The following is a 27,044-nucleotide window of genomic DNA, read 5'->3' as shown; positions in this document are numbered from 1 at the left end:
CAAAAAATCTTCAGCAGCTCTAAAAAACGTTCCTAACCTCAACAAATTTGGGTGCATGAAACTGCCCCAAATTTGGGAGATTTTCATTATGAGAACCTCAGCCCAACTGCCAAGACTACCAAATTAGCCCGCAAGAGGGCACCATTAGGACTTTAGGAACAATATTAGTTTCTTGCTTTCTGCCTCATTTGCTTTGTGTTAGTTCCTGAGTGCACATACCATATCTTTATGTTCCTGAAGATGGCAATGTGACGTTGCCGAAATATAGAAGTTATTCATTAAAGTTACCTTTAATTAATATACTTTATATGCGTTGTTAATTCCGTAAACTAATTACCAGTTACCTTTAAGCTGTTTAGTGGACAGAGATGGTTTGTCTGATGGCCATGATTGTGTGTGTGTGTGAATGCAAACTGAAAGCAGAATTGTGGAGAGAGAAATAGAACTGCTGAGAAAGGAGATGGAAGGAATGAAGACTGAGTTGAGGATGGTGAATGAAGATCTTGGTAGGAGAGAGAGGTAGGCAAGTATGAGAGGAATGAGAATTGGTGTAAAAGAATGGCATCAGAGAGCAAGGGGAGAAATGTGACAGGAGGAAATTGCAGAACGAGAGTGTAGAAGCAAGGCAATAGAGAGCAATGGAGAGAGGAAGGTGAAAGAATGGGAAACACTGAGTGTGGAAGCAAGGCAATGGAGAGAGGAAGGTGAAAGACTGGGAAACACTGAGTGTGGAAGCAAGGGATAGAGAGGTGAGAGGGAGAGAATTGATTGGAAACCATCAGGAATGCCAGTGAGAGAAGGATGAATGAATCTGTTCAGACTGCCATGTATGGTGATTCGATGATTCAGGGTGCACAGAGTAGTGTCAGAGGAGTGCATGTCTGTTGGAACGGGAGAGAATGTGGCAGTGGCATTGAAGAGGAGTGAAAGTGATAGAGGAGATGATAATAATGGCTGGGATGAATGAACTTGAGAGGCAGTGTGAATCATGTTGCATAAGATTTGAGGTTGATGTAAGAGATAGTGCAGTAGAAATGTGTTCGAGGAAAGACAGTGAGCATGTTGCCCTGGTATGATAATGTGGAGCGGAGGAGAAGAGCAGTGATGACGTATGCAAGTAGCAAGAATATGCAGAAAAGAGACCTGGAATATGTTGATGCATAAAGTACATTTAAGGATAGAATAAAGCTGTATGCAACAGATGGATTAAATTTTAATGCAGAAGAGTGCAAGCATTTGGAGAGAGTGTTGTTTCCTGGGCAAGTAAGTGTGTCAGGACAGGAAAATTAGAATTGCACAGGTGGAATGTTGTGCGGGATGACCTCATGGAGATACTGGCTTCAGAAATGAGGGGGTATAGACTATATTGTGGAACATGGTGGAGTAATAATGGCTATAAGAATACTGGCAATACGCTGGTTTTTCTGTATACAAATGCTAGGAGCATTAGGAATAATGTAGTTATAGGTAGCCAGCAAAAATAGGAATGATCAGGCCCAGCTGGTGGCGTGTGCGAAGTGTGCAATATACACAGGCACCACAGAAGAAAAGGTGCTAAAAGATGTCAAAAAATATGAGATATGAGTTTAAACGAACAACGAATAGTACATATAATTATGAATGTACGTCGTCTTCCATTCGGGCCCCTTCAGATCTTCCCGGAAATGAACAAATAAATTCTGAAATTGTCCTAGACCCGATTATATCACTGTAATATTTGATTAAAATTTACGAAAATATACTTAAAATAGTTCTTTATTTTTTGATGTATCATAAATTAACTTATGATTAATTGTTGAGTTCTGTGTAAAAAAAAAAATCGTATAAGCAGGATTAATCCGTAGGTAACATTATACTGTAAAGCGGTTTTCGTTTGTTTTTCATATCCTGTTCGTTTTATTCACGCTTTATTAAAAAAAAACTTTTTTGGAAAGGCACCGAACATCAATTGCACACACAAGAAAAATACTAGGCGCTGGCACTGGGAATGATTATGTTAGGATGGCAGTGATTGGAGAAAATTGTATAAGAATGCTGTGGAGGATATAGTTGAGATATTTAATGAGCAGTTAATAAAGGTATTTTATCCTTGTGAATGTAACATCATGGAGAGTTTGAGAGTAGTGGATGAGGAAGGGGAGAGACAAACTGTGAGTAACAGTTAATTAGTTTACGGAATTAACAACGCATATAAAGTATATTAATTAAAGGTAACTTTAATGAATCACTTCTATATTTCGGCAATGTCACATTGCCATCTTCAGGAACATAAAGATATGGTATGTGCACTAAGGAACTAACAAAGCAAATGAGGAAGAATGTAAGAAACTAATTTTGTTCCTAAAGTCCTAATGGTGCCCTCTTGCGGGCTAATTTGGTAGTCTTGGCAGTTGGGCTGAAGTTCTCATAATGAAAGTCTCCCAAATTTGGGGCAGCTTCATGCACCCAAATTTGTTGAGGTTAGGAACGTTTTTTAGAGCTGCTGAAGATTCTTTGAATAATCTTTCGTATTTAAACTTGCTTCGATGGATTATTTTTGTTTTCTTCCAACGAATTTTATGGTGGGTATCTAAGGCATGGTCTGCCAACCCAGAGCGGCTGTACTGGTGAAACCGGATGTAGTCTTGGTGTTCTGAAATCCTGATATTTGTTGTTCTGCCTGTTTGGCCAAAGTAGGACAATTTGCAGCTGCAAGGGACCTGGTATACACCAGGTAGGTCTAGGGGAAGTGGTTGGTCTTTGGTAGAGCGGATAAGGGATGCCAACTTTTTATATGGTCTGTAACAGGAAGTAAGGTCATATTTTTTGAGGATATTAGTTATTTTTTCAGAGGTGCCCTGGATGTAGGGGATAGTGATAGACTTGGTGTAGTCTTTATTGTGGAGGGGGGAGGGGGGTTGTGGTATACAGGTTTTAGTATTTTTTGGATTTTTTTGGGGTTATAGCCATTGGCTAAGAAAGTGTTGAGGATGTGGTTTAGTTCCATAGTCAGGGCCTTGTCATCTGAGCAGATTAATTTTGCCCTGTTATATAGTGTTTTTATCACCCCATATTGTTGTGAGGGGGGGGGGAATTGCTGGTGAATGTATCTGCCAGTGTGGGTGGGTTTTCTGTAAACAGAGAAAACCAAAGATCCATCAAGCTGGCGGGTGATTAAAGTGTCTAGGAAGGGGAGGGTGTTTTTTTCCTCTTTTTCTAAGGTGAACTGGACTCTAGGGTGTTGGTTGTTTAAGTGTGTTAGGAAGGAGTGGAGTGAGTCTGAGCCATGTGGCCAAATAGCGAACACATCATCCACGTAACGAAGCCAAATAGTGGGTTTTTGTGGGATGGAGTTTAAGGCTTTCTCTTCAAAGGTCTCCATAAAGAAATTGGCCAAGTGTGAGGAAAGTGGTGAACCCATGGCTGTTCCCTCTATCTGTTTGTAGAACTTTCCTTGCCAAACGAAATAGCCTGAGTTCATTGTGAACTGAAATAGGACTGAGATATCGGGAGGAAACTTGGCTTGGATGAGCTCTAGGGTTTCTTTGAGTAGGACATTAGTGAATAGGGAGGAGACGTCAAAACTGACCATTATGTCAGCGTGTTGGAGTGTGAGGTTTTCTACACTGGCTTTAAAGTGGGCTGAGTTTTTTTTATGTGTGATGGTGTGTTGCCAGTATACCAGTATAGTGTGTGAGCGTTTTGGCTAAATGTTTGGTTAATTTATATGTGGGGGAATCAATGCCATCCACTATGGGACGTAATGGCACATTTTGTTTATGTATTTTTGGGAGTCCATATAATCAGGGGGGGGTCTACAGTTATAAGGTTTTAGTTTGTTAGTGACTTCCGCTGGTCAAGAAGTGACTTTCTTAAGTAGTCAGTGGAGAGTTCTAATCTGAGAGCTGGTAGGATTATATTCAATAGGGAGGTAAGTAGTACGGTCTAGTACTAAAGCATTAAGCTTACCTTTGTAGTCCTTTTAATTTAGCACCACAGTGGCGTTTCCTTATCTGCTTTGGTGATTACTATTTTTTTGTTATTCTTCATTTCTTGTAGGGCTGCATATTCGTCTTTGGATAAGTTGGTTTTTGGAGGTTTGGCTTTAGTGAAAACACTGACTACATCCAGTCTGACGTTGTTGGCGATATGGTTAGGCAGGTTGCGAATCCTACATTCTATTTGGATCATGATTTCTTCAGCAGGTATTCTTTTAGGAACCAGGGCGAAATTGTGACCACGTGCAAGTGCAGTGAGTGCCTCAGGTTTTAAAACTACAGACGAGAGGTTGACTACTGTGTTGAGTGGTGGCTGTGGTAAGGAAGTAGAATTCTTTGTCAGGTTTTCGTATTTTTTCAAGTGCCGACTTCGTATTTTTTCGAACTCTTTTCTTGCCGATGCGCATGAGACGTCATAAAGTATCGCCCAAAGATCATGGCCAAGTGTATTCAAAAGCTCTTCCTCTAGCGCCTGTATGGTTTTGTTTACGTCGGCAAGGAGAACATGCGTCGTGGTAATTTGTTCTCTTAACAGGGCGAAGCTAGTGTGATTATAAATGCGCCGAGCTTTCTGTGAAGTAAAACGGTGCTTCAATTTAACACAATTAGGGATTACCTTGTTATCCCGGCAGCGTTTTAGGAACGTCAGACGATTTAGTTGTCTGGATATCTTCAACCTCATTTTGCTGTATTGACGGGCCTTTCGTGCGATAGAATCTCTGTGGATGATCAAAATTCTAGTAGCAAGGCTTATATGTTGGTCATACATAACTGGTAATTAGTTTACGGAATTAACAACGCATATAAAGTATATCAATTAAAGCTAACTTTAATTATGTGTTGTTAATTCCGTAAACTAATTACCAGTTATGTATGACCAACGTATAAGCCTTGCTACTAAAACTGTGAGTAAGGAAGAGGTATATGGGGAATTAAGCAAACTTGATATTAATAAGGCTGTGGGACTTGATGATATATCACCATGTATATTTGGTAGGAATGTGCCAGGGATTTGACATCTGCCTTGCCATATTTGTTTAATATAAGACTTACATTGGTTCAAGTTCCAAAGGAGTGGAAGGAAGGCAAGATTGTACCACTTTATAAAGGAGGTGACAGAATTCAAGCATCAAATTATAGGCCAATCTGTGTATCAGGTGTTGTGGTTAAAGTGTTGGAAAGACTGATGAAAATCAGGATCCAGAATTGGGTTCACAACAATGGTATTATCTTTGATGGCAGCAAAAGGGAGGTCATGTTTTAGTACTCACTTATTACAATAATATGATAGCAGCATCGGACATGGGAGTAGTATACTTGACTTTACAATGGCTTTTGATAGATTACTGTATGATAAGTAGATAGTCAAACTAGAGCTGATGGGGTTATATTTTAGACTAGTCCATTGGATTGGAGATTGCTGTCTCATAGGTATTAACAAGTTGTGTATGGGGAGCAATATCCCAGAAGAGGAAAGTCACTAGTGGTGTGTCTCTGGGGTCTGTTTTAGGGCAATTGCTTTAATCTATATGTTAATAATATTGGAAAATATTTCAATGTGGATATACAGCTGTTTGCAGATGATGCAAAATTGGGATGAACTATGAGGAGTAGAGCAGATGTTGTGGCCTTACAAGAAGATTTGAATGGACTGAGTGAATGGGAACAAGAGCGGGGATGCCAGTTCAGTCTTGCAAAATGATGATGATGATCATCATCATCAAATTCCTGCCATGTAGGAATTGATAGGATTTGATAGTACTACATGAAAAAAATTACATCTTTACTAACTTCCTATCTACAATTTTCCTCCAAATCAGTCTGTTACTTATCAAGACTCCAACATTATCAGATCTTATATTTCTATCGTCTAAGGCACTTTGTACCATATCAATCCACCTATATCTTGGTCTTTCTCTGGGTCGTTTTCCTGCCAACCGGGCAGAGAACACTTGTTTTGCTAATCTTTCTTCGCCCATTCTGTTTAAGTGACCATACCACCTGAGATTAGCTCTGCTAACATTCCTGGATGTTGACAATGTCAAATTCTTTCCTAATATCCTCGTTTTTAATATGATATTGCCATTGATGCCATCTGCTCCCGCCTATAATCTTTCTCAGGACTCTCATATCTGCGGTCTCTAGTCTTTGGTCAAGTGTTTTCCTTCTGACCCAGCTCTCAGATCCATAAGTTAAAATTGGTTTGAACACTGTCTTGTATATAGCTAATTTAGTGTTCTGACTAATTTCTCTCTTATGCCATATGAAGTTATCCAATTGACTTCTTACCATACCAGCTTTGCTGATTCTGTTGTCTATTTCTATATTTTATTTACCATCTTCAGTAAAAATCGTGCCTAAGTAGCTGAAATGTTTTACTTATTCCACAGGTTCTCCATTCACAACACAGTTGACATTTTCAATGATTCTGCCCATTTTCATTGTCTTTTTATTGCTGACCTTCATACCATATCTATTACAACAGCTATTCAATTTAGTCAGAGAATCTTGTAAGACTTGTAGTGGATTTATTTAGAAGTATAACATCATCTGCATAAAGCAAAGAGCTAACATTAACATCTTCACATTATGAAGGAAAGTGGTATTAAACAATATCATGTTTAATACCACTTTCCTTCATAATGTGATCCATATAGATAATGAATAACAGAGGGGATAATGTACATCCTTGTCTCACACCAGATTGAACATTAAACCATCATCCCGTACTTCCTTCAATTCTAACTGCTGACTTACAACTCAAATAAAGACTAAGTATTGCTTAATATAATGCCCCATTGACACCATATAACTGCAGAATATTGAATAGCTTCTCTCTTGGCACCTTGTCATATGCCTTTTCCAAATCAACAAAACTTAAATACAGATCTCTGTTATATTCCCATGCTTTCTCGACCATTTGTCGTAAAGTGAAGATCTGATCCTGACAGCCTCTATTTGGCCTGAATCCAGCTTGTTCTTCACCAAGCTTTTCTTCCACAATTCTTCTCAACCGTTTCTCAAGTATACTTGCATAGATCTTGCCAGGAACACTCAGTAGGGAAATACCTCTGTAATTCTCACATTCAGTTTTATTTCCCTTTTTATATATCAGTACTATGAGAGCTCTGCTCCAATCATCGGGAATTCGTCCCTCTGTCCAGGCTTTCTGAACTATGCAGTGCAGCCACTGTAAGACTCTTATACCACCATACTTCAGCATTTCTGGTCGAATATCATCTACTCCTCCTGCTGCCTTTCCACATTTCGAGCCTTTGATGACTTTTTCTATTTCAAGTATGGATATGTGTTCCTGACTGTATGCCTGTAGAGTGTTTTTTACCACTGTGCTGTCATCACTGCTTGTTTCATTTAGTAGTTTTTCAAAGATTACTCCATACTTCAAGGATATCTTTTTCTCCCATTGTCATGTCAAATTTATCATCTCTAACTCCTTTCACGGCACTCTTTCCTCCATTCCTAAGCTTCTTCAACAACTTCCAGAATATTTTGCCACCTCCTTGATATTTATTTTCTATATTCTTGCCAAAGTCCTCCTATGACTTTTGTTTAGCTAGTTTTACACAGGTTTAGCATTCTTGCATTTGTCTCTGTATTCTCTAAGAGCACAAGCTGACTTATTTGACAGGAACTTTTGATATGCTTTCTTCTTTTCCTTCACTGACTCTTTAGCTTCCTGTGTCCACTAGGGAGTTCTGATTTTTTTATCCTTGCAGACAACCTCACCACATGCCTCTCTGGCAGAATCAATCAATGTTTTCTTCAGAGTTTGTCACTGAATCTCCAAGGTTTGATTCCTGTTCTCAAACTCTTTCATTTTTTCTTCAATAATCTTTGTGTATTTTAGTCTACAGTTCACATCTGAAAGCTGCGAACTTTCATTCGCTTTAAAACTTTCTTGCATGTTATTCTTTTCAATATGAAATTCAATTTTATCCTGCTCAACACTAAATAGTGATCACTTCCAATTTCAAATCCTCTGTACACTCTGGTGTCCTGCACCAGGGAGAAAACATCACTATGAACAATAACATAGTCAATGAGACTTTTCTTATTCCTTGCCTCTTCTCTCCATGTGAATTTGTGCACATTTTTATGTTGGAACATGGTGTTAGTAATAACCAGTCCATGTCCTGAGCAGAAATCCAACAGATATTTGCCATTATTATTAGCTTTGCTCTTTTCTCCAAATTTTTCCCAAATATTTTTGTATGTCTCACAATCATTCCTACTCTGCTATTTAGACCCCAACAAGGACCAACTTTTCCTTTTTCATTGTGTCAGTTGCTTTTTCTAAAGCCTCAAAAAATTCCCCCACTTCTACCTTAGTAGAACCTTCTGTGGGACCATAGGCACAAATAAGTCTCATTGTCTAGTTTCTCATTCTCATATTTGCCCACATTACTCTACTTGAGACTGCCTGCCATTCAAGAAGATTAACTTTGTATTTTGTGTTGAATACTATGGCTACTCCTTCTTTTCCTTGATTGTCATTTCCTGAATATAACATTTTGTATTTATTGCTCAGAAAGATCTCACCAGTTTTTGTCTTTTTTGTTTCAGTCACCCCTATTATGTCGATCTGGTTCTTATCTAATTCCTCAGCTAGCTCCATTTCTTTGCCATTCAGGCTTCTTATGTTGATAGTACCGATCTTTATCTCTGGTGATGTTGAGTTGGGGTTTGTTTTCAGATTTGTTCCAGTAGCTGACTTTTCGCTGTTCACCCTGGTTCCCTGGCGAAAACAACAGGCACCTTGTTTTACAGGGCACCGTCCCAGCTGGCATGGAATTTTGTAATGTCATACCATCATTTTTTATTTTGGTTTAACCAATAAGAATACAATTTGGTCGGCTAAATTGGGACTGACTGCCATTCAAGAAGATTAGCCTCATATTTTGCAAAATGTAAGGTTTTAAAATTTGGAAAACAAAGATGGGATGCAGAATTTATTCTTAGTGGGGATATATTGTTCAACGTGGAGGAAAGAGATCTTGGAGTGATCATGGAAATGATCTGAAATTTAGAAGACAAAGTGCCAAAATTGTGAGGACAACACAATAAATTCTGGCAATGATGCCAAGGACATTGATTTGTAGAAGTAAAGAGATTCTGGTTCTGTTATATAAGGCTCTGATTAGGCAACATATGGCGCACACACAGATTTAGTTGCCTGGTTTTCAAGAGGATGAAAAGATGTTGGAGAGAGTTCAGAGGCAATTGATCAAAATAGTTTCACATCTCTAGAATGTTGAATATGAAGAAGGGTTGAGACAAAATAATTTGCAGTCCAGTGGATAGGAGGAAGTGGGGTGATATGATAGAGATGTACAAGTTAGTAAGAGGTTGTTATTAGAATAATATTGAAGATGTTTTTCATAAAATGATTGGAGACTGGGAGAGAACAAGGTCATCCCTGGAAGCTGTATAAGGAGGGTATGAGGAGGTTTTTTTGCATGGAGTTGTGAATGATTGGAATGCATTGCCTGAGAGCGTGATGCCTGCAGAGAATTTGAATGTGTTTAAGGCATGGTATAATGTATATGATAAAAGGGACCTACTAGATGAGTCTGTGACTCCATGGGGTCTTAGGATGATGATGATGATAAAGGGACTGATGATAAAAGGGACCTACTAGATGAGTCTGTGACTCCATGGGGTCTTAGGATAATGATGATAATAATAATAGAGGGACTGAGTTTGTGTACTGAATGACTTAGTCTCTCCAAAGGTTGTTCATATCACTGAAACTTGGTTAACTGAGGAGGATGTTCTAACAGGTATAGAAATTGAAGAGTATGGCATGTTTCGACAGGATAGGGAATGTAAATATGGTGATGGAGTGTTACTCATGATAAGAGATGAACTGTACACTCTCAGGGTGGAGAATCTCACTGGAAATAACACCAATGGCTTTGAGAGTGTATGGTGGAGACAGATGTTTATAAGACATGATATTTAGTGGAATGTTGCTACAGACCAGGAAATACAGATTGTGATAAGCAAGAAATGTTTAGGTAAATTAGTTTTGCAAGTGAAAAGCAAGCTATCTCTTTTCACTGTTTTGGGGACCTTCAACTGTAGTGATATAAACTAAGCAGAGGAAACAGCATGCAGAAACAAGGGAACTGAATTTTTGGATTTCTTCAGGAACAACTGTCTTAGGCAGCATGTGGTGGAGGGAATATGAGGATCAAGTTTTGGATTTGGTCATAGTATCAGAGGATCTGACTGTGACTGAGATGATATACTTGCCCCCATCGGTGAGTGACCATACAGTCCTGACTTTGAGGATGAACAGACATGTGGAGACAGATGAACAGATATGTGAAAAATTATGTGAAATTATAATTTCACATAATTTTTCACATAATTTCTATCATAGATTTAGAAACCAGCTTGCAGCAGTATGATGGATGAAAGAATTTTAAGGAAGAGGGATCATTAGTGCATGAGAGATACTTAAGAAAAAAACTGAACAGCAGTGACACATTGTGTACTTTAGTGTAGAAGAAGATAGTAATTTGGACTCAAATAGATGACAAAAGTAATAAAAGAGAATTGCAGAAGAAAAAGAGATTATGGAAAGCATATAAAGAGAGAGAGAGGTGGAGAACAGTTGCATGAGGAATATAAGGTGAATGTGAGGAAAGTGACTAGTATTGTAAGGAGAGAAAAATTAGAATATGAGAGGAGACTGGCTCTACAATCCAAGGAGAATCCCAAGGAGTTTTTTCACTATGTGGTAAGTAGGAGTAAAAAGAATAATGGACTGATTACTTTGCTGGATGAAGATGGGACTCAGGTGACCAAAGTAGATGACATAGTTTAGCTATTTAATAATCACTTTATTAGAGTGTTTCATCCTGGTACTAAAGGCTTTATTCCTAGCAGGATAATGAGTGATGAAGTGTTAGTGAATGAAGAGGATGTATTCTGAATACTAAGCATGCTAATGTCAATAAGGCATTCAGACTAGATGGAATTTCACCATGTGTTTTAAGGGAATGTGCGATTAACTTGGCTGTTTAATGAAAGTCTTGCAATGGGGGCAGGTTCATGGAGAGTGAAAGGAGTGTACGATAGTACCATTGCATAAGGGTAGTGATAGAATGGAAGTATCAAACTACAAGCTTGTTTGTATTTCTTCTATAGTTAGGATTTTGGAGAAATTGGTAAGAACTCATATACAGAATTAGGCAGATGAGGGTAATATTATTTATGCAGGCCAGCATGGATTTGTTAAAGGATGCTGTTGTTTTAGTAATCTGGTTACTATTCACAACAGAGTAACAAGAGCTGTGGATGAAGTTAAGACATGCACTGTCATTTCTTTTGGATTTTTCCAAGGTATATGACAGGGTGCTACATGACAAGTTCATTTTTAAGTTGCATCATATGGGTTTGGATATCAGCTTAATGGATTGAATTGGTGATTCTATCTGATAAATATCAGAGAGAGTTGTATATTGGTAGCAGTATCAGGGAGTAGGAAGGTTACAAGTGGAGTTCCACAGTGTTCAGTCCTGGGACCATTGCTGTTCAATCTTTATGTCAGTGATATTGTCAGAGAGCTACAAGAAGATGTTCAGCTGTTTGCAGATGATGTGAAGCTTGGGAGAATTAGTAATAGTGCTGATGTTTTCGTTCTTCAAGAGGATTTCAATAAATGATGTTTTTGCTTTTCAAGAGGATTTCAATAAGCTGGAAGGTGGGCAGAGGCATGGGGATATAAATTTAATGCAACTAAATGCAAGGTTTTAAAATTTGGGATTCACACAAGGGATGTTTCATGCTCAACTTAGTGGAGTTATACTGGAAGAAGTGGAGGAAGCAAGGGATCTTGGGATGATTGTGGCTAGAGATTTAAAGTTCCAGGAACATATTGCAAAGGTTGTGAAGACATCTCAGATAATTGTGGCATTGTTGAGGGGAACATTCACCACAACAGATAAAAATGTGCTGTCCCATTGTATAAAGCTTTAATCAGACCACATTTGGATTTCTGTGCTCAGATCTGGTCACCAGGATTCGAAGTGGATGAAATAACCTTGGAGAAGGTGCAGGGACAGATAAAAATGATATATATATATCAGGACTGTACAATACTGATTATGAGAATAGACTGTGAACATGCAGATTGCAGAGTTTGATAGATAGAAGGCAAATGGGTGGGGTGGGGGGGGGGTAATATGATCAAGACATTGAAGGGTTATTATTGTAGTAACACTGAGTAGAATTTTCATATGGTAGAATGAGGGAAAGGAGCAAGAACAAGGGGCTATTCCTGGAAATTTTAAAAGTGGTAAGTAAAAGTTCAAGAAGTAATGTTTTTGCATGGAGAGTGGTAGGAGCATGGAATGCATTAGCTGAGAGGGTGGCAAATGTGTAAATTGTGGTTGAGTTTAAGAAGTGGTAGGATAGACTTTGTGTTGACCTCCCATAATGAGTCTTGTGACTGCATGGAGGTCAGGAAAATGACATAAATCAAGGGTTGATTATATTTAATGTCTAAATACAGAGATGAACTATGGCTATTTTAGTTATTTTTTGATTTTTATACATATAAATGAAAAGTTAATCTGGAGATAAATTTTATTTTTGTTTAATATATACAAAAAAAGATCTTTAACAATACACTGATCAGTTGTTGAATTATTATTGGCAAATGACCCTTTTGCAAAGAATTGCATAAATTATAAATGAGCCCAAATCAGCAGTAGAAGTAACATTTCATGTTATATTAAGAGAACTAATTTCAAGGTGATGACATATCTATACCTGGGATATGAGATAATTATGAAAGATTTTTTCCATGGATACGGTAGTTGAATGCTAAGCCTAATCTAATATTTCATAGAATACTTCTGAAGAGACTGCAATTTGCCAGCAATAAAGAACCAAGAAATCTCAAACTTTATTTTCTTGGTTATCTAAAGGATTTCATGGCAACTGAAATTTGTTATTATAAATATGCAATTTATGATAACAAGTTCATTCTGTTAGGTAAAATGTTTTACACAAATGCAGAGAAGATAGGCACCATTAATTTATGAAGTAGCAATGGAAAAGAGATAGATCTAGCAGAGGAATTTACAGAATTACCATGGAAACAGAGTATTTGGTAATTAAATTGAAATGAATAGGATTGGATAATAGAGTGCTGGAATGGAGAACCATCTGTCTAATAGGTATCAGCAAATTGTGTAAGATCCTGGAAGAGGAAACTACTAGTTAACTTGTATGTTAATGATACTGGGAGAGATTTGAATGGGAACATGCAGTTGTTTGCAGATGATGCAAAGTTGGAAAGAGCTATTAGTTCTTTCCAACTTTGCATCATGCAGATGATGTGGCTTTACAAAGAGGACCTGAATAGATTGTGTGAATGGGTAAGTGAAGGAGTGGTCTGTTCAATATTGCAAAGTGTAAGGTTTTAAAATTCCAAACAAAGATGGAATGCAGAGTATACAATTGGTGGGGGGGGGGAGTATCTTGGGGAAGGTAGAGGAAATAGATCTGGAGGTGAGGTTCGATAAGGTATTAAAATTTAGGAGACACTGCTAAAATTGTGATGAAAGCACAATATATTCTGGTAATGATGCAAATGACACTGACATATAGAAGGAAGGAGATTTTTGTTCCATTTTATAAGCCTCGATCAGGCAACATATGAACCTGTGTACAAATTTGACCTGATGCTTTTCAAAAACATGAAGAGATATTGGAAATAGTCCAGAGGTGATTTATTAGTATCGTTTGTGGTGTCTGGAATGTTGATTATGAAGAAAAGTTGAGAAAATGCAATTTGTAGAGTTTAGTGAATAGGAGGAGGAGGAAGAGGGGAGAGAGAAGCAAGTTTTATGCATAGAAGTGGTGAATGACTGGAATGCACTGCCTGAGAGTGTGATAAGTGCTTAGATGTATAAAAAGATGGTGGGTGCACAGTTTGTTGTGCTGCATGCTTGAGCGACAGAGAGACTGACCTCATGGAGGTCTGATGATAATAAAAATAATAACATAACTGGTGTTACAGCAAAGAAGGTTAAAACAGTGACACAATTCTAAATGATAACTACTATATTATTTATTTAAAAAAATTGATTAGGAAATAAAAAATGGAAATTAGAGTATTCAATATTAAACTTGAAGATATACTTCATGAATGGGAGGCAGTTTCAAGCAGTGATGTGGAAAAATTTCACAACAGAAAATTGGAAAATGCATTTATTTGTGCATATGATTACAGTGAAGATGAGGGAGAGAATAGTAAAGTAGCAGAATTGTTTCGGGTACAAGGGTAGTGGATAAAGAAAAAAGAAATGCCATTTCTTGTAGGAAACCTACAAAAAAAGTAAGAAGGAAATCAGAAACACACAGAAATGTACTTCTGTGACAATCTAAAGAAAAGGCAGGACTATACCTTGACTAGTGATTATTAACACCATGTTTCAACATAAACATATTTTCACATAGAGAGAGAGAAAATATACAAGAAATAAATAATAAATGTTTTATTGATGATACTATTATGACAGATATACAGATAATTTGAAATAGAAAGTAATTTCTTTCATTGTTATATGGTGATCAGCAGTTCATTAAGATAAAATTATACACTACTCGAGATTTATATTTACTAGAAACAAGACTATTTGTTAAACTAATAACTTTGATTTTAATATAAGCCAAGATAATTAATCGACATTTTGTTCTTCATAGTAAGGTCATAATCTGGAGCACACGCACGCACGCACGCACGCACGCACGCGCGCACACACACACACACACACACACACACACACACACACACACACACACACACACACACACACACACACACACACACACACACACAAGTTACATAATGCAACTCTACTAGCCTGACCATTGGTGGAAAAAAAAACCACCATTAAAGCTACAGTCCTATTTTAATCTATCAACAATTATGCTGGTTATAATGAAATCATTTAAAACTATCATAGTGTCTGATACAGAAGACATACTACAATTGTTTAATGATTACTTCATTTGGGAATTTCATCCTGAAAATGTAAGTTTTATTACTAGAGGGATGGAGAAGGTTCAAAATTTTGAAGTGCATGAGGAGAGTGTGTTTCAAATACTATATACTCTGGATGTCAATAAAGCAATGGGAATAGATGAGATTTAATGTGTTTTGAGAGATCGTGCTAAAGAACTGACAGCTCCACTGACCTGGATTTTCAATGAGAGTCTGGCTATGGGAAAGATACCCAAGTAATTATGAATACTGTGCAATCATTTACATCATTAAATAAATATATGAAGCCACATAAAAATTATTTATAAACAAATGATACGATAAAGAATAATTTACCATGTACAATCATTTTTAACTACAAAAAGCACAATAATATAAAAGCTTTAAATAATTTAAGGATACAAATATCACCTCTTTTACCAGCTGTAATAAGGACCTGATTTTGCATACCATAAACAATTGCTGAACTACCATGCTCATGACATATAAAAGCTAGACGTGAAGAGAAATTTTGTGTTATTAATATATTGCAATTATGCACAGTTTTCATATCTGAGAAGAGAGATCTTATAATAACAGCATATCATTATTAAAATTGATTTTTAAGGATTAAACACTTACCTGTATGTTTCTTTACTCATGACAGGGACAATCTCAGAAGGATGCTAGTAGTGAATTCAAGTAAAGTACCAACTAAATATATAAGTGGTTTACTAAAGATATAGATCAAATACATTTTTATGCTGTTTGTGAGGAATGATTCCTTGTAGTGAAAAAATTCAATACGTTTGAATACTAAATAAGAAATGAAACAGAACAGCTTAAATCTTATAATTTACTGAATCACTTAAAATTATATATGAATTATATATTTTAATTATTTTGTTAAATGAAATCATAATTAAACATGACACAGTTAAACAGTTAGTTATGAAATATTGATAAAAAATCCTCCTGCATCTTTTATTCCTCTAACATCTTTTAAGAGGGTGGTGAGGCTGTTTTAGCCTTTAACCTTTTTGAAGACTGGTAGGCAGCCAACTCCACCCTTTGCCATTGCTGATAACTGGCCCAATGCTATCAATAATTTCAGAGGCACATGGGAATTGAATGCAATAGATGACCTTCCATCTCATCACTACTAACCATAACATTATATATCACTCTCTGAAATAGTGCAAGTTCTATGGTCAATTTTCTTGAGTCTGATTCTAGATCAGGGGTCGGCAAACTTTTTTGACTGTCGGCCCCTTCAAGAGTTTCTCGACTTTTTATCGACCCCCTTTATTTTACTATTACGCAATATTTATGTTGATGAATTTTAGAACATTAATGCTCACTTGTATGTCAATGCGCAAAAATGAGACTGGGATCGAATACGTGTAAGTATAAGTAAATAAGCAACCGCGCGTGTTGCAATGTCGCTCCTGCCGCACCAGCCGGGCGGGAACCATCGACATCAGTTTATTGGTAAATAAGTCATTTTGGCCTACTTGATTGGCCTCCTTAACTATTTTCATGACCTTGCTCCATTTTATAGGTCCTATTCATGTCACTGTTCCCACAATTCACTCTTTATTAATTGCGTTGTCATTCAGGATGGAGATAATCCAAGTTAATCGAATTAAATATTACCCGTACAATGATGTCTTATATTTTTCTATCGACCCCTAACAATGTTATGTTGACCCCTGGGGGTCGATATCGACCACTTTGGCGACCACTGTTCTAGATGCTGGTTAGAGGTGTGTCAAACTTTTTTTTTTTTTTAAATATTGACGTTGTTGATGTGCCACTTGCATACATGCATTATAAAATTAACTACATAATCATAGATGGTGACTTATACATATCATATTAGGCTATTTATTTAATAGGACATTGATATAAAATCTATGAATTCATATTATACAATTAATTTAATAAACTGAAATTACAAACTTACATTACATTTAATGACTTTTCTCTTGCTGACTATGGTAGAAAGATCTTTCAATGAACAACCTACCTTTGCCTTAACTGAGAGCGATCTTACACGATTTATCACAGTTTTTTCATCAGAATACCAATATTTTTCAACATCCAAGGTGTGTTACCTGAAACCCTCAAGTGTGTCACTGCTGACACGGGCATCATAGGTTTGCCATCACTGCTCTAGTTGATAACAGGAATGGAACTCATAATGGTCTTTTTAATGACAGCCTAATACTACGGAATAAAATGCTATTTCTACAGACTACACAGGCACTCCATATAATGATAGCATTTAATTAATGATTCCTTGATTAAGATTGAGTAACTTAATACTAGTTCAGAGTAGTAAGAAAACTTGTTTAATATTGCTTGAATGTGATGCTTGAGTCCTAGATGCTGGAATGTAAACTCTGTATCCAGTTGCAGAAGCTTTTCATTTTCACAAGTTGAAATCTTTAATAGTTTTAGACATTTTTATTAAGGTTTGAGTGGTGATACCTGCTTCTTTGAAATGTCTCCCATATACCACAGTTGGAAGAATGATGGAACTTTTTTACCTGTTGACTAGAAAACCAAGTTTTGATTCCCATCATAACAAGAGGAATCATATATGGGCATTTCAGTAGATGAGTTAACCAATGTACAGTGTGTAGATGATGAATTGTGGTGTAACAGGAAGAGAGATAATAATAAGAAGCACCTTGGTTTTATAAAGGACATGGGTAGTGCCATCTCAATCAGTTCATTGGTCTGACTGCAGGTTGTGGTCAAAGAGACCTGATTTGCTATGCTGTAAGAACTATGTGCACTTATTTTTTAATTCTTCTGCTTGGTTAGCCAAATTTCACCCAACAGTTCTCAGTTGTGTCCTTTGGAAATGAAAGGATTCTAAATGGAATGACTTTATGACTATTTCTTTTCCCTTCCATGGCTTGACTACTGCTTTCATTCTCCATATCCAAACACCTACTCAGGCCAAATAACAGAAACTGAAATAATCCTTGATGGAATGAAGCTTTTCATTCATCAATTCACCAGAAATTCCTAACCACTATCCAAACCTTGATTCCCCAACAAGTGTGCCAATACAGTCAAAAATTCAGCACACCATGAGTAGCTCAAGAGCAAAACTCTAGTAACACACTCAGCCTATACCATGGCTCACAACAACTGTAAAAAAAAACATGAAAACATACACAAACCAGACTTTGAAAAGGTGAAATGCTGCAAACTTATCTTCTGTTCAAAGGGAAGTTGAGCCTTTTAGTCACTCGTTAAGGCCACCGAAGACAAGGCAAACCTGCTGGATGAACTTTTCATTTCTAATATTCTAATATCTAATAAATGGATGATTCAGGAAAAGTTCCTCTTCTTCATTTACCAAAAACTGCATATCCCCATGCTATCCCCCAGTTTTCTACATACACACACACATGCTTGTTCATGTTCATAAAAACCACATCACCTTACATAAATATAGTTTTTAGTAGTTAAATGGTCATTTTCATCGGTTTATCATTAAATATTTCATTGTATTGCATCAGCTGTCATTTCCAAGGGTTTCTGTATATTGTAATAGTTGCTGCTATTGTGTCAGAATTTTTTTATGCTATAAATAGACAGCAAGGGCTAGTTTTCACATTTTCGTACTAAAATCGCTATGGCTAGTTACATGCAGTTAACACCTCACAGACAGAAAAAGTGTAATTCATGCTTTGAATAGAGAAGGCTATTCCTCTTGTGAAATAGCTAAAAGGGTGTCCTGTATGTAGTCAATCTATTGGTAAGGATGCCTCAAAAATCACCGTGTGTCATCCAGAGATATGAAACAGGACTGGGAAGAACAAATGGGAGTTGTGGCAAGCTCTGTAACTGTCAGGAGAAGAATCATTTGACAGGGACTGATAGCCAGGTGTCCTAAAAAAAAGTCCTTGTTAACCAAAAAATTGAGATTGACTTGGTTAAATCTGTGCAGAGAACATGCCAAATGAACCACTGATCAGTGGAAATGAGTAATTTTTTTCAGACTAGAAAAAATGTAGCCTGCAGGACACTGACAGCAGACAGACAGTTCGAAGGAGATTAGGGGAAAAATTCAACCATGATTGTCTAGTGTCAACAGTCAAATTCTCACCAAGTCAGATGACCTGGGGCTGCATGTTGTATCATGGTGTTGGTCACTTGCATTTCGCAAAAGTTTTAGTGAATGCACAAGTGTACAAGAAAATTTTAGAAGAAGAAAAATTGCTGCCTACTATTAGAGACCACTTTACCGTAACGATGAACTGTATCTTTCAGGATGTCATAGGGTAAAAAGTGTAAGTAATGCTATTATAACTCTAACATGTACCATACGAATTGAGTTTAGTACTTAAAAAAAAAAGCTTTACTTTATGTTGCAAATTGAAGAAGAAGCTGTGTATAATAAGTTGTTCAATGAACACTCAATTCAGTGACTACCATGGTTGGGAAACAGCCTAGATCTCAACCCATTGAGAATTTGTGTTACCAAATGGAGACTGAAATACACAAGAAGAAGCCAAAAACACTCCAAGAAGCCATTATAAGAGTATGAAACCATGAATTGACATCCCATGTTATCCAGTTGCATCCATCAGGAAATTTGTTTCACCAATGCCAAGTTGTAATAAAGGCAGGGGGTCCCACGAAGTACTAAACGGCAGAAAGTGCATTTTTAGCTTTGAATGTTAGTAAAACTGTGTAGCTGAACTAAATTTTGATACTGGTATTTGTTTTTCCAGTGAAAATATCACCATCCATTCATTTTGAAATATTTGCAAATTGTCAAGTTTGTTTTCATTTCCTCGTTATGTCACATCTTGCACTAAAAGGGGTCAAATATTAATCAAAAATAAAAATGTTATATTACCTTCTTCATTATTTGTGACAATTATTGTGTTATTCTCTCTTTTTAAATAGGCATTCAAATTTAATTACCAAAAAAAAATGGTTATTACAGCAGGTGATGGGGTTTTTATGAACATGAGTGTATGTGCATGCCACTTCAGGCATATACATGAACCTTGTAGTATTCCTCTTGGACCTCAAAGGTTTGATCAGATCAATAATTTCTGATGAAAAAGTGGGAGATTTCTTTTAAGGCCCAACGTTGTTTAACTACTTACAAATTTGGTTGTATATATTTGAGTATACTCATAAGACCATAAAAACAATTTCCCCAAGTTTACTTAAAATTCTTAATTTTAAGAATTTAAACTAAGGTATTCCTATGGTTGTTCCAGTTCATTTATTTTGCATCTTGGGCATGGTTTAAGATCGAATTTAGATTGTTACTGGTGCATGGATAGCATGTTGTGTGAGTGGAATATAGGCTTGAAGGTATTAAATATTTTTGTTTTCTGATAGAGAGAGTTGGAGGTTATGGTTATTTTCTTGTGATCTGAAATGAAAAGTAAAAGATAAATGCTTTGCAACTCTACTATCAACAGTTTATTCATCTCAAATGAAAGAATGCCAATGTAAGAACAGAGCTATTATCATTCTCCATATAGCAGTCATTATAATTTCTAATTACAAGAAAATACAGCAATAATTGCATAGCATGGTTTTGGACCGCATGGGTTTCACTATAGCATGGTTTATAATTTATAAAATTACAAACTTAGAAAAATTACACAATTTTATAAAATTACACAGTACTGTATTATTATTATTATTATTTAATAATATGGTATGCATAGCATGGACACTACATGGGTATTGTTTTAAGCATACAGCAGTAACAGCTGTATCGATACACTTTAGTATTATGAAACATAAATGAAAATGGTTAACATTAGAAGAATAACTTAAAATTTATAAAGCTTCACAAAGAAAGATCATTATATGCTAAAATAGAATGTGACAAAGGAAAGCACAAGTCATCAGTATCAGTGCTAATTAAGAAGAAAGATGATAAAAATTTTAAAAAAATTATGGAAAAGCCACAGCATCTTATATGACAGAAGTGATCATTAAATACAGAAGTATGCAATGGATAACATGGGATGTCTTTTAATGATATGGATTAAACAATGCAATCAGAAAAAAAAATATCCATTAAGTCATATGATAATGCTACAGCAACAATGCATGAGGCGAGGCAAAAAAAAAAGTTTTATTTTAATCCTTTTAAAATTTTCTGTGCATTAATTAACATTTCTGATGAGTTTGGAGTAAACAAGTGATGAGTATTTTTTATATTTTTTTCACCAAGACTGCACTTGTCTGTCTGGAACGTATTACATTATAACAACCACACTGTAATAATGTTTTAAATGAAGCAGTTTTGCATAGTATGGAATTTTTTTTATTATTAACCATGCTATGCAAGGTATTACTGTATTTTTCTATCTTTTGGAAGTAGCTATATGGAATTCATACATTTTATATGCAAAATGAGAACAATCAAAAAAATAAACTGAATTTCGTTTTACTTCTGTATTTACTGAACGCAGTTATTTTTGTACTCTAAGAAAACTCAGGCAAATTTCTTATAGAATAATTATTAATTTATCATACATACATACATACATCTTCAAGGCCCACCTTTCCTAATTGGGTTGCAGGGGCAACAGCTGCAAGAGGAACTTCCAATGGTCACGATCCTCTGCCACCAAGCTCAGGTGTTCTGGTGGGATTCCCAAATGTGTCCACCCAAGGTTTTGGATATAATCTATCCAGCAAGTCCTTGGCCTTCCATGTGGCCTCCCACCCTCTGGCTTGGCAAAGAGGGCCTGCTGAGGGAGCCTCTCATGGCATTCTGACCAGGTACCCATACCAATGTAATGGTGATCTCTCAACAAAGAGAAGCAGCGGTTGAGTATTGAGGGTTTCCCAAATTGCAGAGCTTTTGACTCTGTCGAGTCTTCTCAGCCCAGCAACCCCTCGAAGGAACCTCATTTCAGCCGCTTGGATTTGTGTTCGCATTCCTTCGGTCATTACCCAACTCTCATGACCATAGGTGAAGATGGTGACATAGACTGTATTGAAGACAGCCAGCTTTGCCTTCTGGCTTAACTCCCGCTTCAATACTACCAAACGGCCAAGCTTCCACAATATTGAGCTTGCCAAGCCAATTCGAGTATCTAGCTCTACGTCCCATTTTCCATCATTCGTGAATATGGACCAAAGGTATTTAAACTTCTCCACCTGCCTCATTGGGACTCCACTTATATGTAGAGTGCACTGGGATGGTTGTCTTCAGACCACAAATGTTTCAGTTTTGGCCACACTGATCTTCATTCCGGTGTCTGCACAAACAGCTACAAACCTATCCAGGGTCCGCTGGAGGTCATCTGTATAAAAGCTAAGCAGAACTAGGTCATCTGCAAAAAGCAGACGTCCAATGTTACATCTTCCAATTCTGACACACTCACTGTCTCGGCTGTGCCTATCAATCCAGTCCATAAATATTATGAAAAGGAGGGGTGAGAGAACACACCCTTGGTGGAGGCCAATGGAGACTGTGAAAGATTCAGACTTTGTGCTGTTTACCCTGACATAAAACTCTGGGCATTCATACAGGGACTTGATGGCAGCTAATAGTTGGCCATCCACTCCATACTCCTGTACTACTTGCCAAAGCTTATCCCGAGGAACCCGGTCATATGCCTTCTCCAAGTCCACAAAACATGTGTAGACATTCTTAGCATATTCTCAAGATTTTTCAAAGACTTGCCTTAAAGTGAAGATTTGGTCAGTTGTGCTTCTACCAGGATGAAAGCCACATTGTTCTTCCTGGAACTTTGACTCAACTATGCTCCTGCACCGTCTTTCCAAGCACCTAGCATACACTTTCCCAAGCAGGCTGAGCAGAGAGATACCATGATAGTTACTGCAATCCTTTTGGTCTCCCTTCTTGAAGACTGGTATTATTATGCCTGTCTGCCATTGCTTTGGTACTCGCCCAGATATCCAAGCAGCCTGACACACTCGAGTCAGCCAGAGAACACCGTCTCGATTTAAGGCTTTTAGCATTTCGGGCCGAATTTATCATTGCCAACAGCCTTGCCCGATTTTAGCGATTTTATTGCTGAATGGACCTCTTCTGCTGTGAGACTAATCATTGCCCCGATCTGCACCTCTTGGATGTCCACAACTGCTGGGCCACCTGGGTTAAGAAGGCTCTCAAAGTATTCCCTCCATCTGTGGAGGATATCCTTCTTGGTTGTTAAAAGTGCACCATCAGAGGCCTTAATTGCCCTTGCTGTGCATGATTTCCTCCCTCGAAGGTGGCGGATGGTCTGCCAAAATACTTTGTTTGCATTTGCATAGGATGAGTCTAATCTTTCTCCAAAGGATTCCCAAGTCTTCTGCTTTGCTGTCTTTACTGCCTCAGCATACTGCAAACGCATCTCAGGTGACCTGACCCTAAGCCATGTTAGGTGGGACTCCTTTTTTGCCCAGACAGTTTTTTGGACTTCTTGGTTCTACCAAGGTGTCCTTTTCTCACTGCCCGTTGCCACGCCGAGCCGCTTTCTGCCACAGCATGAGAGTGCAGAGGCAGTGACAGCTGTTCTGAACAGTTTCCACTCCTCCTCAACATCTGCAGTATGCTTGGGAATCTCTTTGAACCTGGAGGAAATGTCATCTGCAAAATTCTTCCTCACAGCCTCATTTTCCAATGCCTCCCATTTCACGCAGTATAGCTGCTTAGGCCTACCAGCGTTGATGGTAGCATCTGGTTTCTGAAGAAGTAGGGTGCACACAACAAGGTGGTGGTCAGTTGACAGTTCTTCCCCTCTTCTCACACGAACGTCCAACACTGAGGAAAATAGGTCTGCTGAGACTATGAAGAAGTCAATCAGAGACCTTTGTTTTAGTGTATCCTTGTACCAGGTATACTTATGGACTTCTCGGTGCTGGAAGAAGGCATTCATTATGGACAAGCTGTTAGTACAGCAGGTCCAATAATTTCAACCCATTCACGTTAAGGTCAGGGGTGCCGTTCCTCCCAACCACACCCCCTCCATGTCTGGTCATTTGTTCCAACATGTGCATTGAAGTCACCCATTAGCAGGACTGATTCCATGTCTGCCACTCTGTCAAAAGCAGCATCCACTTCCTCTAGGAAGGCAGAATATTCTGACTCCAGATTAGGTACATAGGCTTACACCACAGCCAAATCAAGGTTTTTCATCTGAAGCCTTAACACACATACCGGTCCCTCCCCCAATGGGATCCACTCAGCAACACAGTCTGACAGCTTGGGGCTTGCGAGTATCCCCACACCAGAGTAGTAGAGCTTTCACACCTTATCCAGGTCGACAGTTTCAGAAGGCCAACTCCTTCCCTATCAGAGAGAAGATGTTTCAATTGCCTAAAGTCATAGTCTGGTGCCGTTGCCATTGCCATTTCAGTCCTTTTGCAGAGCCATTTCTTTGTGCTGCCCCTAAACAGCTCCCCAAATGGGTAGCAGGCCTATTGATGGAGTTTCCTCTAGCAGAGTGCTGAGAAGTGGTGTCTAAGGGAGACTGTAATATATTTTTCGAACGGGTCCCTCTGCCTAAAATCCAAATGCGTCCCTTGGTAACCAGTGCGACAGATGATGCGGTATGAACATTTTTTGATGGCCTGATCATATTACAGTGTTTGATAATGTCCTGTTAGCACAAGACGAAATGACACAGCAAAATAGGAAAGATTCCCCTTGAATACTCTAATAGCATTTGGGGAAAGGAGCAAGAAGAGAAGAAAGAAAGAAGCAAGGGAGGAAGAGGAGGGACCAGTCTACAGATAATATAACAGATGTATATTACATGAAGTAAGGCATGGTCTAGCATCAGGTATCTCAGGTTTGCCACGCCTGTACTCACTAAAGTGAGCCCCTGAGAAATTATCAATACATAAAAAATTACAATGAGGAATGTTTAAATTTTTTCAAAAAAAAAAGTCATTATCCAGAAACCATAAAAGATCAGTCATGTTTTTTGTAAATTTTGGATTTCCTGGAAAAGGCAATAACAAGTACACTTTTCCAGGAATCCAGAAATTCATCCTCAAAGAAGATTTTGTTATAGAGGTAGAGCAGTTTATTCATGGAAGATGAGGATAGATATTTGCCTATCTCATAATGGATGTTATCTGGTCCTTCAACCCTTGCCTAACATTGGAACAAAGCAGACTTCAGTGTTTTCTTTAGCCCACTATATTGTAGATATGGAGATCAGAATTGGATGATTTTCTGCTTTTTGTTTTCAAGCAAAGAATTTGAGGGCATAAGGACATTACTGATATTTTGGTAAGATGCTCCTGAGAAGATATGCATTGCTTTGGATCAGCAATTGTACATCCATTTTTTGGATTTTATCCCAGACTTCAAAGATGTAAACTGGATCCAGAAGTCTTTGGATCAATAGCAAAATTTGATTCTATAACAGCTACTCCTCTTCTATCAGTAAAGCAGTAAATTAAATTACAGTGTAGTTGTGGAAACTTATATTATATATAAGTTTCCTAATATGAATGCTAATATGATTCATTGCCTTGCTAGTAGAGGAGTGACTGTTATATAATCAAATTCTGCTAAGGGTGAGAATATATTGATCTTGATCCATTTTCCATCAGATATATATGATAGATTACATGGTTGCCCACTTAAAAGAGTGGCTAACGTTATCTGTGTGTTACTATCAGCTGCCAACTACACAGGTGAACACAAAAATACATCTGCAATCATGACTATAGTCAATATCAGTCATGCAGACTGTGCATTGAATACTACTCATAAGATCAATCGGGGGGGGGGGAAAGAAACCAATATGCTTCATCACAACAAATTTAGAAAAGACTGTTTTCAAAATCTGCAACTGATGTCATAAATCAGCCTAATTCACATAACAATAGATGCAAGAAACCTCCCAAAATATCGAAAACATTAATTCTTTGAGATCCCAAATTACAATTTAGGCCTCCTACAGATTTTTCAGATTTACTGTTGCTAATGTAAGATTGGTGGTGTTCTATTCTTTTCCACAGAACATCCAGTTTGTCCAAAGAAAGAATGATGACAGTCACAAGGAACTTGGTAAACACCAGGGAGAGCTAGATGAGACTGTTTATCTTTAGAAGATGAAAACCATGCTGATAATTTGTTGATATGAAGGAAAGGATCCACTAAATTGTATTTCTTAGGAATTCTGGAAATGGGCTCTGAGATGTCAGAAATGTAAGGAAAAGAGAATACAAGTTCACCAATCTTACATTAGCAACAGTAAATCTGAAAAATCTGACCTGGCATAGCACAGAATACAGACCACAACATCCTATACTCAGAAAAATGCTTACTTCATCGATGTCGGTATAAATTTGAACATTTGTTCAAAGAAAGTGCCGAGGCTTTACTTCACTGTCTGAACTTAAATCAGAACAATTGCCTCTCTCTATCTAAGATATGGGAAAGTCTTATTCTAATCACACATCAATAATTCTTTTTTATAGAGTTAATGAATTATCAAAAGTAAAATATTTCCTCAATCGTGCCATTGCACTGTTTTACGTATAACATCATGTGGCTCTTATTTTTTCAATCATCTATTGTTCACAGTCTATTTTATAATTAACTATTGTCACCACTGAAGATGGCCTGTAATATTCAGGATGAAATATATGGCGGTAAATAAACATTACTTATTCCTTGTGCTTTTTCGTGTTAATTCAAGAAACCTCTCATGGCACAAGTATGTCTTAAACAACAATGATACCTCATAAATATATAGCATACAAGGCAAGACAATGTTAAGTTGAAACTTTGTTCATCTAGGCAATTAAATTGGGTGGCCTTTCTTGAAAGATGCTGGGATACAAGAATAATGCAAAATTACATCAAATTAGAAAGATTTTCATTTTTTAAACTAGATATTCTTAGTACATCTGATTTTTATTCTTATTAATTGACAACAATATTAATAACAGACTTGTGGGCAGAGTCACTGTGCTGCTTTCTAGGGACTTCAAATCTTATCAATGCTACCCAACAAAAGCTGATGAAGTCGATACCTCTCTCAAGTGTTCAGTCTTTTGGCTTC

The 27,044-nt window shown here is 37.4% G+C and overlaps 1 protein-coding gene across 3 annotated transcripts in view; it reads right to left on the bottom strand.

The window, feature by feature from the left end:
* The window catches only part of Rbcn-3A (rabconnectin-3 alpha), a 984,230-nt gene that overhangs the window by 19,966 nt on the left and 937,220 nt on the right, over window positions 1-27,044 (bottom strand). For all 3 annotated transcript variants that reach the window (XM_090406519.1, XM_090406521.1, XM_090406520.1), the window contains one exon: window positions 15,424-15,513. In XM_090406519.1, coding sequence (XP_090262645.1) covers window positions 15,424-15,513 — 90 coding nt within the window. The remainder of the gene's footprint in view (window positions 1-15,423; window positions 15,514-27,044) is intronic.

The sequence above is a fragment of the Typopeltis vanoorti genome, chromosome 16 (assembly GCF_054136105.1).
Source record: "Typopeltis vanoorti isolate ZY-2024b chromosome 16, IOZ_Tvanoo_1.0, whole genome shotgun sequence".
In the NCBI taxonomy this organism is placed as follows: Eukaryota; Metazoa; Arthropoda; class Arachnida; order Uropygi; family Thelyphonidae; genus Typopeltis; species Typopeltis vanoorti.
This window is presented reverse-complemented; position numbering and strand designations above follow the sequence as displayed.